Source organism: Podarcis gaigeae (assembly GCF_964106915.1).
Source record: "Podarcis gaigeae genome assembly, chromosome: 1".
In the NCBI taxonomy this organism is placed as follows: domain Eukaryota; kingdom Metazoa; phylum Chordata; class Lepidosauria; order Squamata; family Lacertidae; genus Podarcis; species Podarcis gaigeae.
This window is the reverse complement of record NC_139678.1, coordinates 110,576,006-110,593,119: the sequence shown is the minus strand read 5'-3', so window position 1 is coordinate 110,593,119 and position 17,114 is coordinate 110,576,006. Positions and strand designations below refer to the sequence as shown.

The window sequence follows — 17,114 nt, the reverse complement described above, 5'->3', positions numbered from 1 at the left end:
ACCTCTGCCATGAGCTTGGTCAAAGCATTATCTCTCACATATCTACATCTTTCAGTTCCTTGGTCTAGCAAGGTGGAATGGCTGTGAGGCTGAACGTTATGATTCCATACAAGTTGTATGTAGCACAGAGCATGCATATCAATAAATAGTTTGTTCTTTTCTAAGCTACAACTCTGTATACTTATCTAATAATGATTCAGGGGGTAAAAACTCCTGACCTGTTAAGTAATGCAGATATTACCAGTATTTGAAAGAGAAGTTTAATGTATAAAAGATGTTTCCATTTTCATCACTAGACTGCACAGTTCAAGGGAGGGTGCAGAAATACCATGCAAGAAACAAAAATACAAGTGACATATCAGTGCAGAAATACTTGCCTTCCTGTTATGTAATGACCAACTAAGTAGTTACTTTTGCTTCACATTCTTGGAAAAATCTGAGGACAGCATTTTACTAGTACAGTGGTACCTCGGGTTACAGATGCTTCAGGTTACAGATGCTTCAGGTTACAGACTCTGCTAACCCAGAAATAGTACCTCAGGTTAAGAACTTTGCTTCAGGATGAGAACAGAAATCGTGCTCCGGTGGCGCAGCGGCAGCAGGAGGCCCCATTAGCTAAAGTGGTGCTTCAGGTTAAGAACAGTTTCAGGTTAAGAACGGACCTCCAGAACGAATTAAGTACTTAACCCGAGGTATCACTGTAGCTACCTCACAAATTATTATATGATCCAGATAAGTTATATATAACAGCATAATTTTAGTAAATATTAATCACTCGTTTTCTCTCTTTACAGTGAATAAATGAGCCCCAATATTGTAGAGCCTTGACATTTGGTACATGTACAGTCCAAAGCACCCCAGTTGCTACACAAAGTTAAAAATGGGACATTTGTACACAGCTCCCACAAAACAGAGTATTCAAAGAACACCCTCAAATGGTTGAGCATCTTCCAGGCTTCCCAGAAAGCTGAAATTTTGCACATTCATTATCCAAAACACTCCACAGTTACCTGAAAAAACTGAAAGGCTCTGAAAGGCAGAGAGTAATAGTGCAAATCCTATACATTTCTACTTGAAATCCCATTGAGTTCACTGACTCTTAAGTCCCAGCTAAGTGAGTATAGGGTTGTAGCCTCTGTGTCTCACTAAATGGGATGGGAAAATACAAGACTAAAAATTATGGGTCACCTAGCAAACTGAAATTTTGCACATATACAGTCCACAAAACACTGATTAATAGAAAAGTCTGACAAAATGAATATATTGGATCTTAACAGTAATAACTTGGGTCATGACATTTACCTCAGAATAGATGTCAGCATTTCCGCAGAGAGCAGTCAGTCACACATGGGTCACAGAGTTGCTTAAGGCTTGGATGTGAGGGAAGCGTGAGCTCTAGGGGTTGCCAGAAACATAGGTAGGTGCTTGCAGAATGCAAGTTTAATTTACTAGTAACTATACAAATGTACACATGTCCACAAAATACAGAAAACGCAGTGCTGAGTAAAACTATACATCTCCTGGGCTGAGACAGAGGAGCAGGTAGGCGAAGCACTTTTCAGTTTCAGGGCAGAAAAAAATCCAGCATGCTTTGACTACCAATACATACATATATACAAACTTTTCATAACTGTTGGAAGTTCAGGCAGCCATGTTATAACAGTCTAATTGTCAGTATTTGGGTCTTAACCGATCATTATTTCTGGTATGAGAATCTCAGTCCTGGGTGTAAGCATCTTTTCGATTTTACAAATCAGAAATATACCCACCATTGTTCGGAATGGAGAGTGAGAGAAAGTGAAATAACTGTTTTGAGTCTTCGGCCACAGAGCACCCTTGGCATCTTAAGATCTTCCAAGGCAAACCAACCATTAATGTCTACCAAAACTTCTTTTCTGTTGGCTTCATGAGCAAGTATATGCAATATGGAACAAAGGCCACTACCGTAAGCGGTATGGCTGCACTTTTACAGAAAGAAAGGATGTAAAACAGATACTCGGTGTGGGTGGGTATCTTGATAAAATCATAGAGCTGCAGCGTGGCTAAGGATGTAGCTATGCATGACATCCTGAAACTCAGTTTATAGCCATGTTTACCTTTACAGCCCAAGATAAACATCTCAGAGTTAATGCTGAGGCCTAGCCCAAACAGGGCACCTAAGTTCCTCACCAGACCGGCGAATGGAGTCGTGTCAATATTGATCCACTCTGGGTTGGCACACCACTTCTTTGCCTTTGGAATAGACCACAAAAGATCAATATCGATAAGCTTCAGAACCAAGTAAAAGCCGAGAGCGGAAACAAAGAGGAACACGTTTGTCTGGATATATGTTTTTAAACTTGCTGTTTGGATGGCTGGGGCATGTTCAAACGCTTCAGCAACGAGCATGCCTGTGAATGAAGAAACGAGACATTAGAAGTGATGTGTTTACTTGAAACGGATATATTTCCACGCTTAGCCAAAAAAAACCCACACACCAGAATGAGAGTTTGTTGTGATATTTAAGGTATTGCAAAATGTATCCCTTCGTAAGACAGGAACCTTCGCTGTTCTCTTTTCGTCATCTGCTTAAAATGTTTTTGTTTAGGCAAGAGTATCCAGACATGAAGAACGCTGGCATGTATTTAATCCTTTTGTTTACTGTTGATTTTAATAATCTTTTGAACATTTTTAAATACCTGTTATTAACTGCCTTTTGTTACTTTTAATGTTTTACCTTTTTAAAAACCACTTAGAGGTTACACACACACACACACACCATCTGGATTGAAAAGGTAAGCCACAGTCACTCTGTAGTTAAGCTGAGGTGTGTCCACTTGAGAAAGTCATTGCACATGCACAGATGACAACTTCTTGAATGGAGTTGGGTTGCAGGCATTGGGAAACCAAATAGGTCCAGCACATCAGGTGGAGGCAGTCCCACAGTCACTCTGGTGTGTACCGCAATGTGGAAATCTGACTTGAAATGCAGAGGCGTTTAAGTCACTAATGGCTACATAGCCTAAACTAAGTACACTTCCTGTTCACTTAAAAGTCTTAACTAAAAGCCAGCAGCAAAAGAAGTTAAAATCAGTGTGTGAAATTTAGCCCTGCTGCCACCACTTCTTATTCCTTATCGCCTCAGAATTTTGAAAACAACTTTGACATTGACATGAACACCTGGTTAGATATGCATTCCCACTACCCACATAATATACTTATGAACCCACTTTCCCGTAATTTCCAAAATCCTGTACATAGAAAATCCTGCCATAGAAAAAGAAAGCTCTGTCCTTATTACCAGCAATCACTCCAAGGATGACTTGGTGAGGGAAATGTGTTGCTATGAAGACTCTTGAGACACACACACTGATCTGAATAATCCAGAACATGCTCCACAGGAAAGACCAGGTGAGTCTGTTAAAGAAACAGTTGGAGGAAATAATAACAAAAAACCAAATGAAAATTATTAGACTGTTTTTCCCCTCTCTCTTCTCAGCATCCAAATCTCAGTTCAGGGCTGATGAGAGTGGATGCCATAGGGGTCATTTGGCCTGGACCTCAAAGTCAAAGAGTCCTCAAATTTAGAAACTTCTTGTTTTTTATTTTGGCATTTGGCATGCCACTACTTGTTTTTCATGTCCATCAGACCAAAAAAATTGCTTTATTTTGTTTTCATGTTTTGTTATTTTTAATTGTTTCATGGTGAAAGGTCTCCATAATTGGAAGCGGCATGGGCCTCTCTAGCCTTCCGTGAGGGCATGTCTTTATCATCTCACCCTCCGCTCATCTCTCTTGAGTTCAGCATTAACAGCACACAAGGCTTTAAGTTACCAAAGGGATCGCTGCAAAATCTCCTTTGTATTGTTGCTGATTGAACAAAAAAACAGTAACAAAAGGTGACCGAAAGCATTTTCACATTTTCACACTGCCCATCTTGTGGCAAATGTATAACGTTCCTAAACGGGGGGCTTTGGGAAAGAGACTGACCTGTGCAGATTAATGGTCGATTTCCCTTTCTGCCTCACCGTGTAGCTCAGGGCTGCTGACACCATCACATACCAGACACATGATGATCCCATAGCATGTCCAGAGGGGCTTCCTGTGGAGAAATAACAAAACAAGGCAGTGGTAAAATTACGAAAGGCACCAGTACATCTCCAAAGCCCGCGTGTCTGTCACAAGGCGGGGTTGTTGGCATGTAGCATTCCAAACAACTTACCATATTTTTTGCTCTATAAGACTCACTTTTTCCCTCCTAAAAAGTAAGGGGGAATGTGTGTGCGTCTTATGGAGCGAATGCAGGCTGCGCAGCTATAACAGAAGCCAGAACAGCAAGAGGGATTGCTGTTTTCACTCTGCAGTGATCCCTCTTCCTGTTCTGGTTTCTGAGATTCAGAATATTTTTTTCTTGTTTTTCTCCTCCAAAACTAGGTGCGTCTTGTGGTCTGGTGTGTCTTATAGAGTGAAAAATACGGTAATTAACAATACTGCAGTTATAGGGGGATCAGCAAACAGTGATCAGGAGCAGGTAAGAGGTGTTTTATAAACTTCAGATGTGCACATAGGACTAAATTGCCTGCAGTATTCATATGCAGTTCATTCAGAGCAACTAGATGCCCAATCTTAAGAGACGTCTCCCATCAGACCAGAGAAGGAGAAATCACCCACGGAAACTAGCAGCCAATGAATCTTAAAAAACAAAGAAAATAAAATCCCTAACCATAAAGGTAGCTGATCCATACTCATGGTAGCAAAATTAGCATTCTAATCTCTCATCTGTTAGAGATGGAGCTGCAGACCTTCCATGTGTCCCTATTTTCCAGGGACAATCCTGGATTTACAGAAGCCTTCCTGGTTTCTGATTTGATCCTGGAATGTCCGGCTTTTCCTTAGGACACCCCTATTTTCAGCAGAGAAATGTTGGAGGGTATGGAGTTACGTTACCCCTGAGCTAAGGAGATAAGTAACTATACAACCTTTATGAGACTTCAGAAGGCAGCCCTGTATAGGGAAGTTTTTCAATGTTAACTATTTAATAATGTTTTTATGTATGTTGGAAGCCGCCCAGAGTGGGTAGGACAACCCCGTCAGATGGGTGAGACTTAAATAACAAAAGCATCATCATCATCATCATCATCAATTATTAAATAGGACACCGCTAGTTTCATCAGAGAAATGTTGGAGGGTATGGAGCTGCTGGGGTGGGACGGGACAGTTATATACAAACAGCCCATTCTCATAGGCTGTTTCCTTACATCAGTTTATTTCACTTGTATCCCGTTTGCCCTCCAACTTACATGCGAAACCCAGGAGGTTTCCCATGCGATTGGCTGATGGGGCCAGTGTTCCTTTGCTTCAGCAGTAGAACTGTCTACTCTAGAACTCAGACTAATCTCAAGACCATGTGGTCTGGTGCATGGCACTTGCATTTGGGGAAGGGCCATAGCTCACCTGTTAGAGAATCTGCTTTCCATGCAGAGGGTCCTAGGTTCCATCCCCAGCATCCAGGTAGGGCTAGGAGAGACTCCCTGCCTGAAATCCTGAAGAGCCACTGCCACTCAGTATAGACAAGGTTCCACGAAACAGGCTTAGTAAGGCATAGCAAGGCAGCTTGCTATGTTTCTGTGCCTGGTAAATTGCTCACAGCTCTTTTTTGTCAAATCCATATTTCGCTGGCCTGTAGTAATACTTGGTAACATGGTATGGAAAAGCATGGCATGAAGAAACACTTCAAGCAGCTGTTCTTTGCAGCCAGACTAGATATTAACTTCTCAGGGAAATGGATACCAAGCCACTTATGTTGCTGGTCCTGAATAGTTTTATTGGTTTCCAGAACTTAAAGGCCATCCTTATAAATGATTGACTCAGCTACCCTGTAGCTGATGGGACAAATAGTACCTGATCTATTAATCTGCTACAATGATGGCAGATATGCAAATTTTCCTTCTCTTCCTTCTTTCTTTTCAGCTGTTAATCATTCTTATGAAACCTACTTCTGAAGTTGAAATCTTCTACTAAGACTAGCATTTTCTACACTGCTTTTCTACAGATGGGGGCAAGGATGTGAATGTTATCACAAGCAGTTGAACCAGGTCTTTTCAGTTCTTCATGCTGTTCTGGAGAATTTCTTCCCTAATTTAAATCTCCCCCCCCCCCAAAAAAAAACCCAGGCAGCTGGCCATTTGCAACTCCATAGTAGTGAAGGCACACACACACACACAGACACAGACACACACACACAAAATTATTCTCACATTTATTCCCCACCTTCCTTCTATCATAGAACCAAAAGCAATGTTCCCAGGCAGGCACAGACCAACCCCAGTTCTGCTTTGCAGTGGCATCCAGATCATACTCTATATCTTACCTGGTCCTGTTTCACATGTTATAGGAAACTGCTCAAGGCATGGGGTAGTTTGGTTTGGATAGATCATTGTCTCCTGGACCCACCAATATGGACGATGACCAAACAATATCCTGCCAGAAAAGAAAGCATTATCTTCAATGGACACACAAATCCAACACGTTATTTAGCAACATACCAGTCTCCTTTATATTAATGATTCTTGCTTGACTGCTAGATCAGTTTTACCATAATATGCTGAAGCAGAAGCATTACTTTCCTTTGTCTTGTTTAAAAGGGGGAAAGATAACTCTTCAAAGCTTATATACTACAGGTTGCATCCAACTAAGGGAACAGACTCATTGGAATTAATGAGCCTAAGTTAGTTATACACATCAGTGTTAATGGATCAACTCCGGCTAGCATTCAATGAAACCCTAAATAATTTCAGTAACCAACAGTCCCCGGAAGATTTCTGATCTCAGAAGACTGTGGATCCTGCCATTCCCAAAGTTTCCAAGGAAGCAACGAACCTTACCATTTAAATATAAGATTAAACCAATCACCGATCACTGCCACCCAGATCATTTTTGTCCCAACCACTTGATTAAGCTGGAACCAAAGAGGAAAATAAATTGAAAAAATGTTCCGAGGATCTCCGACATGTGACATGAAGTTTAGAAAGCTCTGGTATGACCTGTAATCCTTCTGCAAATGCTGAATTATGAGCACGCCATGGCTGTGGAGAAGATCCATCTTAACTTGTTAGAAACTGCACTAAGACCGAGTCCCTTGCATGAAGCAAGTTCCCTTTTGTTCTTTAGCTTCAATGGGAGAATTGAAACCATTGAAGGAGAGTAGACGAGGACATGAAAGCAGTGAATGGTAGTTGATTTTTTGCTTTTATATTGTCCATTCCTGGAGCATGTGACTCTTGGCAAAGACACATGGCTCTCCTGGTTTTGGAAAGATTCCCCCCCCCCCTTTTGTTTGCTTGCCATTTTAATGGAGGAAGAAAACTGAAGGACATGCTGATCTGTGAGCAAAGGTGTGTGTGATGCTAAATACACGTCTTATGTAACCATTATATGAACAGTTGGGCCATGTTTGTCTGAATCTTTTGCACAGCTCATTTCTCTCAAGACTGGGCATTTGCCATTTGCACCCTTGATTAACTACTGCTGCTGCTGCTATAAAAACCAGAAATACATGAATAATCGCTGCAGACAGAAGCCATTAAAGCTTTGCATTTTTATTTGAAATTAAAACCTGCTTCTGTTACCATGCCCATCTCTAAGCATAGCCCAGGGCTTTTTTTTCCAGGTGGAACTCACCAGAGTTTCGGTACCTCTCAGGTGGGTGCCATTGCCATTATAAGAGAAGAATGGATGCATTCATGGTGAGTTCCTGCACCTCTTTTTCTAGAAAAATAGCACTGGTACAGCCTATTATACTTCTAAATTGCAATTGTAAACAGTAATAATACACACAGCAACAAGATCTTTAAAAAAGCCATGTGCCTCCAAATAGGTTACCTTCTGTGCATTGGTCATTGTGCTGGTCTAGAAAATACTGAGAAAAAGGGCAGAACTACATGTTGCAATGTAAAAGAGGCCTGCTGTTAATAAATACAGTAGTCCATTATGAGATCTCCCTCTTTCCCTTTTGCCAAGGCCTGTTCAAGACATTTTGCCATCTGAGGTGAAGCATAGCTGTCAACGTTTCCCCTTTTTTAAGGAAAATTCCCTTGTTCCGAATGGGATTCCTGACAGGAAAAGGGAAAAGTTGACAGCTATGACGTGAAGGACAAGATGGCGCCTACCCCAAGGCACAGATAGGAAGGATTGGTAGTTTAACCTTACTCCAGTACTGGGAAAGGACAGTGTTTTCCACTGCAGTTGAGGGCAATAAGCTGGCATAGGCACTCACAGCTCTGGCTGCTCCTGGACCTCAGAATCTGCCACCTGCCTCATTCTGCCTCATTGTAGGGATGATGATGAGGAAACCTCACAGCGGGGGTGGCCATTTAAACGGCAGCGCTGTACCATTCATAATGTGTGGTCCTTTCCTTCCTTAAGGTATCAGGTTTACATGGACAACAGCAGCATTGTAACATATTTGGCCTTAGAGCAAGCTTAAGGAGGGCCTTTTTCTCAGCTGGAACTTGCCAGAACTCCATTTCAGCCCCTCTCAGGTGGGCGCCACTGCCATTACAGTGGTAGCTTGGGTTACATACGCTTCAGGTTACAGACTCCGCTAACCCAGAAATAGTACCTTGGGTTATGAACTTTGCTTCAGAATGAGAACAGAAATTGTGCTCCGGCGGCGCAGCAGCAGCAGGAGGCCCATTAGCTAAAGTGGTGCTTCAGGTTAAGAACAGACCTCCAAAACGAATTAAGTTCTTAACCTGAGGTACCACTGTATAAGAGAACAAGGGAGGTGTTCATGGTGAGTTCCAGCACCTCTTTTTTTTCTAGAAAAACGCAAAGGATGTCCACCACATCTGATGTGACAAAGTCACGAGGAGATTGTTTGAAGTTGTGCTCAATTTCACTTGCGTACAATTAGGAATGCGTCTTGATCCTGGCTGTGTGAAGATGGCTGGTATCTCTACCTGGTCAAGTAATCCTGTTCAATTCTCAAGCTTTTCACTTGACATAAATACCAATTGTCACCACAGGGGGGTGCCTGCATACAAAATATTCCCCAGATGAAATTAGAATGGTTTTAAAAATATATATGACACTACCGTATCAAAAAAATAAAAATGAAAATGAATGAGGGAACCAGTCTAGGTTGATTGTTTTGTTATTTTTATGGATGCATTTTTTAAATCAGTGTGCATGGTGCTCCTTGCCAATAAGATGAAAGAAAATGGGAATTAAGAAAACAATAAAAGTAAATAACCTCTTGTGGCTCTTCAATCAAAAATATGAGGGGGTGAGAAGACGTTCTGCCAACTATATATGTTGTGTGTTTAATGGAATCATATAAAGCTATTGCATTTGATTCACACAACAGATGGTTTCAGTGGGTGAACTTAAAGGACCTTTTCTACAGGAGAGCTATTTCACGCATTTACTTTAGCAGAGATAAATGTGTTTGAAGAAGCCTTTTAGCAGATTCAAGTCCTGCAGTGTTTGATGAAGCTATGAGGAAAGGCATCAGAGAGGTAATTTGACTTCCTAATGCTCTGGGGTTGAGAAGCATTTTTGTTATGTAATTCAGATTGGCGCATCCACCTCCCCCCTTTGCCCCTCTCCTGATGAAGTGTGTGAGTGATGTCAAATTCAAGCTTGCTCCACAAGGTGGCTCGGCCATGTTATTGTCTTTTAGCTGGCTGGCTAGATATTAATTTAACCGTGTTATTTATCACAATACATAACATACCCATATGTCTTGACTCAACCACTCGAGAAATAAATAAATCAGCAACTGTTTAAAACAAACTAGTTAATGATGCTATCTCAATCATATAATGTTTAATTTCTAGGGAGAGTTTTAAGCAAGACATTTATTTATTTAAAGTATTTAAACTCTGCTGTACTCTGCACAACTTCCATTCTGATTTAGACTGTGTACTCATTGCCATTGATTCTGGCTTCAGTGTGCTCCTGCCACTGGTGTTTGAAGCTGAGCACACATGAAATTAGCCACAATCCAATATTGTCTCCTGTAGTTCAAGAAATACTGCTGTTTGATGCATTTTCCCTCAAACCAGCTTCCATCCAATTTGAAAACTTGAAGCTTAGGTGTGTACATTTGGGACAGCTGTTGTGCATGTGCACTTGACAACGCATGCACAGACGACAGCCTCCTTGAACAGGAGTTTGGTGAGGGAAAGCAAATTAGGTAATGTGCATTGGGTGAAGACATCTCCACCCACTCTCTGATGAATACAGCAATGTGAAAAAGCGACTTGAAAAGCAGCAAGGGGAAATGGTGTTATTGCATTTTAAGCCTCAAATATGTGCACAGCCTCAGTTCCACCCAGAGCCTCGTGGAAATTATTTTAGCTTAAGCATCTTATTGGCATGAGTGGACTGCCTTGCCTCCCAGTCTGCTTCGGAATGTCAAGACATTGGTCTCTCTTTTTAAAAAAGAACTTTTTATTGTTTCAACAACACAAACTAATCTGTGGCATTGAATTCTTTCTAAATGAAGCTGCCCAGATGGTTAGACTCATTATTTTTTGAGTCTTTTAAGTGCTCCTCCCTGATGGTCCAACAGCTATTTGTTTTTCAGTGATGGCCCCAACAAAGTGCCAGTTGCCCTTAAAGCAATTTACTCATGAGGGGAAAATGCTTTGTGCTCTCTTTAACGGATCGAGTCTTCGAAGAATCAATTTCATTTAGAGGTGAAAGGGGCTAGGCAGAGGTTTACTGGTGTCTTTGTAACCTGTGTATTTGTAAATATACAGCTATGAGCGAATAGCATTGAGAGAGGCAGAAAGTAGATCGGGACCTACTGTAGGCCTCTTGCTGATTTACAGTAGATTATGAAAGATTTCTGACTCCCAATGGGATTTTGTATGGAAGGACTGTGAGCTCTGTTAAGCCTTGGGTACTTAATAATAATTTTAATAAAGGAAAGCAAATTCCTGCCCTCAGAATTCTTTAATTCTTAGCATATATGGCTGTTGCACCTGACTCTGCATTCGTGGATCTTGGGGTTCTGACACAAAATAAAATAGATCTCATAAGCCTGGTGTCTGCTGTCCCTTTTTACAGGTGATCAGTCAGATAAGTGCACAAGAAATGTTAGTTTCCACTGTCATCACCACGCTATCCTTTGTTCAGGGCACCCAAAGTCAACTCGCTCTGAGCAGGGAAAATGCTTTCAGATCCAGACCACTGACAAGCACTGTGACTTCTAAGTAACTTAAACACTTTCTACACACTCCTAGAGCACCCGCCTTCCCGCTTCACATGCCAGTTTATCAGGGCTGTCTTCTCTGACGGTTCTGCTCACCTGTTGGGAGTGAGAAATGGAAGGTGGCAACTTGGCCAAGCCTAGCCTTGGCTTCTTCCTTCCTTCACAGCATAAGAAGTGATCAGCCCCTGACAGTGGTGCCTGTCTAGTGCAAAAGCCACAACATGCACTGGGTATTGGGTTCCGAATTTAAAAACCTAGGAAGCTGCCAAATATCAGATAAGACTATTTTTTGCTTTCTTAGGGAGCAATCTGGTCTCCCCACGCCCAGCTGGGATGGGTAAAACTTATCAGTTAAGGATACTCCAATATGCTCCTTTGTTCAGTGCTTTAAAACTGTGTAACCCCAAATTATAATGCCAAAGTGGCAATTTATTTTGCTTTTCTCTACCAGTTTCTCATTTAAATCACTTAACTCTGGATGTGGGTCACAGCTGCAGGAGCTCCTGGGGCTGCCCATGAGGTGCCCAAGATTTGCTCCTGCATGGATATAACCAATTTAAAACTAATTAAACCAATGTAGGAGTTGCACTCTCTCTCTCTCTCTCTCTCTCTCTCTCTCTCTCTCTCTCTCTCGTGCATTCATTTGCATTTGCAATCTGAATTTTATCCACCAAGTAGCCCATTCATTTCCTTTGACTCATCGCTCTGCTAGTCCCAGTGGTTTTCTTTAGACGTGCATGATTAAAGTAAACTTTGCCCATCTCCATATTATCCAACTTTGCTATTTCTTTCCTTTTTTGAGTTAGTAAAGGCATAAATAGGATTGCAGCCTAGGGGATACAATCTCTACTAAATCCTGGTGCATTTTAATCATCATCATCATCAGTGCTTTTTTTCTTAAAAAATGTTTAGGGGTACTCTCATTTTGACTCAGGGAAAATCACAATTTTATTGTTCAAATTGGGAAAAGTAAAACCAATCACCGTGCTAGATTACAACTCCTACTTCGCACATTAAACGCTCACTTCCGCCTGAGACTCGGGAAACACTGTGACAGGAAATGAGGCCACCATCAGGGGTAGCAACGGAACTGACGATTCACCTTGCTAGAGAAGAAACTAAAAAAGCATTTCACACAGCATTTCACACAGGTTGCACCTCACTGTCACCCTGCGAGAGCCTAGGATGACTGCTAGGACACTCCCAAATTTTGTCATGTATGTTCATGACAGGTGTAGCTTTGTAGTGGTTGGCAAGCTTATCTGACATTGCTGGTCTTCTCACTGAGAAGCTCCTGATAAGCACCCAACAAGCATCTCTGGGATCTCCAGACCTCAGTTTGCAAACCTTTTAACTAATGCAAGAAAATGTCCATGATTACTATACGCATATTATCAAAGTAAACATTATGTGATAACCGAGGTCAGGTGTTGCTAAGCAAATGTTTGCAAGGAGAAGGACAAGGCAGCAAAGCAAAATGATTTCTCTAACAGTGTTAGCTGAAGTCCACTTACCCTTGGTACACAATGTTTTTTCATTCATGGCAACAATAACATTAACTTCAGGCGTCATCAGAGATCAGGCAGCAAATTTCTTTCCCCCTCCACTTAGTCAGAATGGAACAGTGATGATAAAATCCATCATCTAGAACGACTGGAATGAAAACTAATGATGATGAAGATCCAAAATTCAGTTAATTTGTTTTGTTCAGAATTATCAAATTTTGATGAGCATCCATTTATCATGTGTCCCGTGGAGACTTCTTGGTAAGACTGGTCAGAGAGCAAGAAGCAACAGGATGAGATTGCTGACCAGGAGATTCCTTTTCATGCCTCACATGCAAGTTCCAAATAGTGCATCTTATAGTGCATTGTCCAGTACTGACAGTTTGGACCTAATGAATATACGTGGTAGCTCCTAGGCTAGGACCAACAATCACAGCAGCATTGTGGATCTTTGTCCTGAACCCCTGACTCCAAGTCCCACTGACAAATACAGTAGGTCACGCCCAAAGCTCAACAGCCGGGATACACAGTCCAGGGTCAATCCAAATAGGCCAAGCACAAAGTCCAATAGTCAGGAAATACAGTCCAACCCAAAGCACAGTCCTGTAGAGGTTCTAGAGCTTCCAAGTCAAGGTCCATCAACATAGAAAGATAGGCAGACACAACCCAACAGCCCTACTCCCCTTTTCGCTTTTGAGTCTTGATTGTAGCACCTGGGCGTGATGAGGCATGTGACCCTCACCTGTCCTGAGTTGAATCCAGCTGAGGAATTCTCTCAGAGCTAAGGAGCCCCACTTGTGGGCCTTTGCCTGCCTCAGCCTCCCAGAACATACTTCCCGCGGCTCCCTACACCTCAGAGCCCGCCTTGTTCGTGGAGACCCCTTTGGCTCTGATGATGGGGCCTGCTGCTCTGGTCTCTGCACACTGAACCACATCCCCTCGCTGTCACCTGTCATCCTGTGAGCACTTCCCACAACACCACCCTCTCCCCGGTCCCAGTTGCAGCTACACCCCTCGCCAAGATCCTCTTTCTCCTCCCCATTGTCCCGCCTGTTTGTGACAACCTTACTGTTTTGTTATGGGGTCTTGTTGAGCTGCTTGGAAAAGCATCTATTATCAGTTGTACCTATCATCATCATCATCATCATCATGGTTGCATTTATCAGGTGAGACTGTGCCACAGGCGCCGACTTCATGGGGCCTGAGGGGGCCCGAGCCCCCTCAAAAAATCGTTTGGGGGGGCTCTGCCCCCCCAATAATTTAAGAAAATTATTACCGTAAATTTCGCTCTATAACACACAGATTTTTTCTCCTAAAAAGTAAGGGGAAATGTCTGTGCGTGTTATTGAGCGAATGTGTGGTCCCTGGAGCTGACTCGCTGGAGCGCAGGGGCAAAAATAGGCAAAAATCAGGCAAAAATCAGATCGGGCGGTCGGGCGGAGGGAAGGCGGAAGCTGCTGCTTTCCTGCATTCTGCCTCAGGGTCTTACTGCCCACCCGCTTCTGTTGCTGCGTTTGCTCAAACTCAACAAAGAGCAGGGAATCCCCTGCCCTCCTGGCAAGCAGAGGGTTAAGGAAAGGATCGAGTCCTTCCTTCTAATTCTTTCCTAGTCACACTGCGTGCAGGCTCCGGCCCACCACCTCCTCCTCTCCGTGCTCTAGGGATGCAGGTGGGAGAGAGAGAGAGAGAGGGCTGGCTTGGGGGGGACGGACTTTTGCCTTCCTTTCCTCCCCCCCACCCTGTTAAACTCCTCCCCTGCATTCTTAGCCAGCTGCTTCTCCGCACACCCCTCTTGTGCTTCTTGTCCCTTCTGTGTTTTTCCTTCCCTCCCCATTTAAAACGTGGTGACAAAGCACGGATCCACATGGATCCTCAGGATTTTTGCATTGGGTCACCCCAAATTCACCATCAGATCACATTACATGTCCATGGCTACAGTCTGTACCAAAAAAATCACGCACCCACTGTTGCCTGGGGCTGCAATGGTGCAAAAACGTGGTTACAAAGCATGGATCCACAGGATCTTTGCACTGGGTCACCCCAAATTCACCATCAGATCACATAGCATGTCCATGGCTACAGCCTGCACCAAAAAAATCACGCACCCACTGTGGCCTGGGGCCACAATGGTGCAAAAACGTGGTTACAAAGCACGGATCCACATGGATCCTCAGGATTTTTGCATTGGGTCACCCCAAATTCACCATCAGATCACATAGCATGTCCATGGCTACATCTTGCACCAAAAAAATCACGCACCCACTGTTGCCTAGGGTCACAGTGGTGCAAAAACGTGGTTACAAAGCACGGATCCACATGGATCCTCAGAATCTTTGCATTGGGTCACCCCAAATTCACCATCAGATCACATAGCATGTCCATGGCTACATCTTGCACCAAAAAAATTACGCACCCACTGTTGCCTAGGGTCACAGTGGTGCAAAAACGTGGTTACAAAGCATGGATCCACATGGATCCTCAGGATTTTTGCATTGGGCTACTCCAAACTCACTGTCAGATATTAAAAATCTTTATAAAATAGAGAATTAAATACATACAGAATGTTAATTTTTCAGTTTCAAAATATTAGTACTAGTTTAGTACTGTATTTCTATATTACTATAGTACTGTATTAGTTATTTTCAAATACTTAAATATTTTTAGGGTGTAAGACCCAATTAAAGCCCGTTATTTACATACAGTATTACAGTATTTACATACAGTATTAGGCATACTGTATTAACTTTATTAACTGTATTAAAGCATTAACTTTGAAATATTATTTTTATTTAATGAACCCTCAGCCTTATTCAAAGTAAGCTTAAATTAGCTATTTCACTTATTAATCAAAGTGCTATTACTGTGCGACAGCAATATTTTATGTTTTATTCTTTTAATGATAGTTTAGGATTTATTTAAATATCATTTCAGTCTTTTCAGAGCTATATATTCACTGCTCTGTAATAGTCTATAAGCATAATTGTTACTGTAAATTAAATTAGCTTTTTACGAAAATACCGTGCGTGTTTATGTTTTGTTTCTTTTTTCAAAGCCAAAAAGTGTTTCAGGCTTGTCGAGTTTCCCGGAGTGTGGAGTTATAGAGAGTCGAGTTTTCGGGGTTCTAATGTTGATCATATGACTCTAAAATACTTTTAAAAAACTTTAAAACTCACTAATTTTCATCTAAAATTTAGAAAACTTCCCGGGGCAGGACCCCGGTATGGGCCCCCCCCAATATTTTTTATAAGTCGGCGCCCCTGGACTGTGCTAAAGACTTTACAGGATTTCCCCACTGAGGCAGAGCTTTCTGTATTCTGTTCTTTATGAGCAGATTTGGAAAAATCTGCAAACTTTTTTCATCCTTCTCTGAGGAGCAAAGAAATAAAACTCTGTCATTGTCACATAAAACAGGTGTGGTTTTTTTTAATTGGAGATGAGCAGTCCTAATAAAAGAACTGAGAATTGCTAACAAACTCTGTCAGGTGAGTGCTGGCTCCTTTTTGTGTTCTGTAGATACATTTTCGTCAATGGGAAAATAATAAAGCTGGGAGGAAGCCATTGCTGCATTTCAAATGAAGTCTCTAATCAGCACCTGCACAGACGGGGAACTGGTATAAGACACGCTGGCAGCTTGCTAGACAACAGGTAAAAATAGAAGAATGCAATATAATTCACTGGATCTAAAAAGTCCAGGGAAACACAAAAGCCCTTTGGAGAATGATGCTAAAGATCAACGCATGCTGCACAGAACTATTTTTGCAACAGGTAAATGAATGGATTCAGCTCATCCTGCTGCACATAGCACTTATTAGGAAGCAACAAACGGCAATTTAAAAAGCAAGAGGATGATGTGTTCCCAAACTCGAGGCAGGTGACATGAAAGAAATATTTAGCCTACAAGTACTGAAGAAGAACCAATTGCAGAGCTCACAGTCTATTATTATAAAAGCTGTTTTATTATAGCAGTTTGGCTAGCAGACTGATTCTTTGCTCTTTATCCCATTCTGGCCCAGAATTTATGAGAGGTGCAAAATAGCCATCTCACAGTGAACTCCTACTCAGAAGTAAACTCCATTTTGTTGGCACTTCCAGCCTAGGGGAGTGAGTCCTTGCAGCCTTAATGACATATATAGAGGTTGTGAAATGGAAAAGAAATATCTACGCTTGCATTAAATTTAATGAAAGGGAAGTGAAAATCAATGCTAACCTAATTTATTTATTGTTAGACATTCTGTGGACAGATGGTTTTAAAAAGATTTTCTCTCTGTCTGCAAAAACAGGATTTCAGAACAACATGTTGACAAGGCAGGGAGAAAATACCCTAGTGTGCTGAGTTTTGTAGAACCAGAAGTGCATCCCTATTTCCTTTCTGTGCTGAATAATTAATGGATAGCTTAGAAAAACATTTT

At 41.9% G+C, this 17,114-nt stretch overlaps 1 protein-coding gene across 1 annotated transcript; it reads right to left on the bottom strand.

The window, feature by feature from the left end:
• Positions 1 to 1,180: 1,180 nt before the first annotated feature.
• Positions 1,181 to 7,551, bottom strand: G6PC2 (glucose-6-phosphatase catalytic subunit 2). Its single transcript, XM_083713356.1, has 5 exons — positions 6,864 to 7,551; positions 6,350 to 6,459; positions 3,970 to 4,081; positions 3,281 to 3,396; positions 1,181 to 2,390 (listed from the first exon to the last, which is right to left on the bottom strand). Exons 1-5 carry the CDS (start codon positions 7,079 to 7,081, stop codon positions 1,879 to 1,881), a joined length of 1,068 nt encoding a protein of 355 aa, XP_083569482.1. The 5' UTR covers positions 7,082 to 7,551; the 3' UTR covers positions 1,181 to 1,878.
• Between the last annotated feature and the right edge of the window lie 9,563 nt (positions 7,552 to 17,114).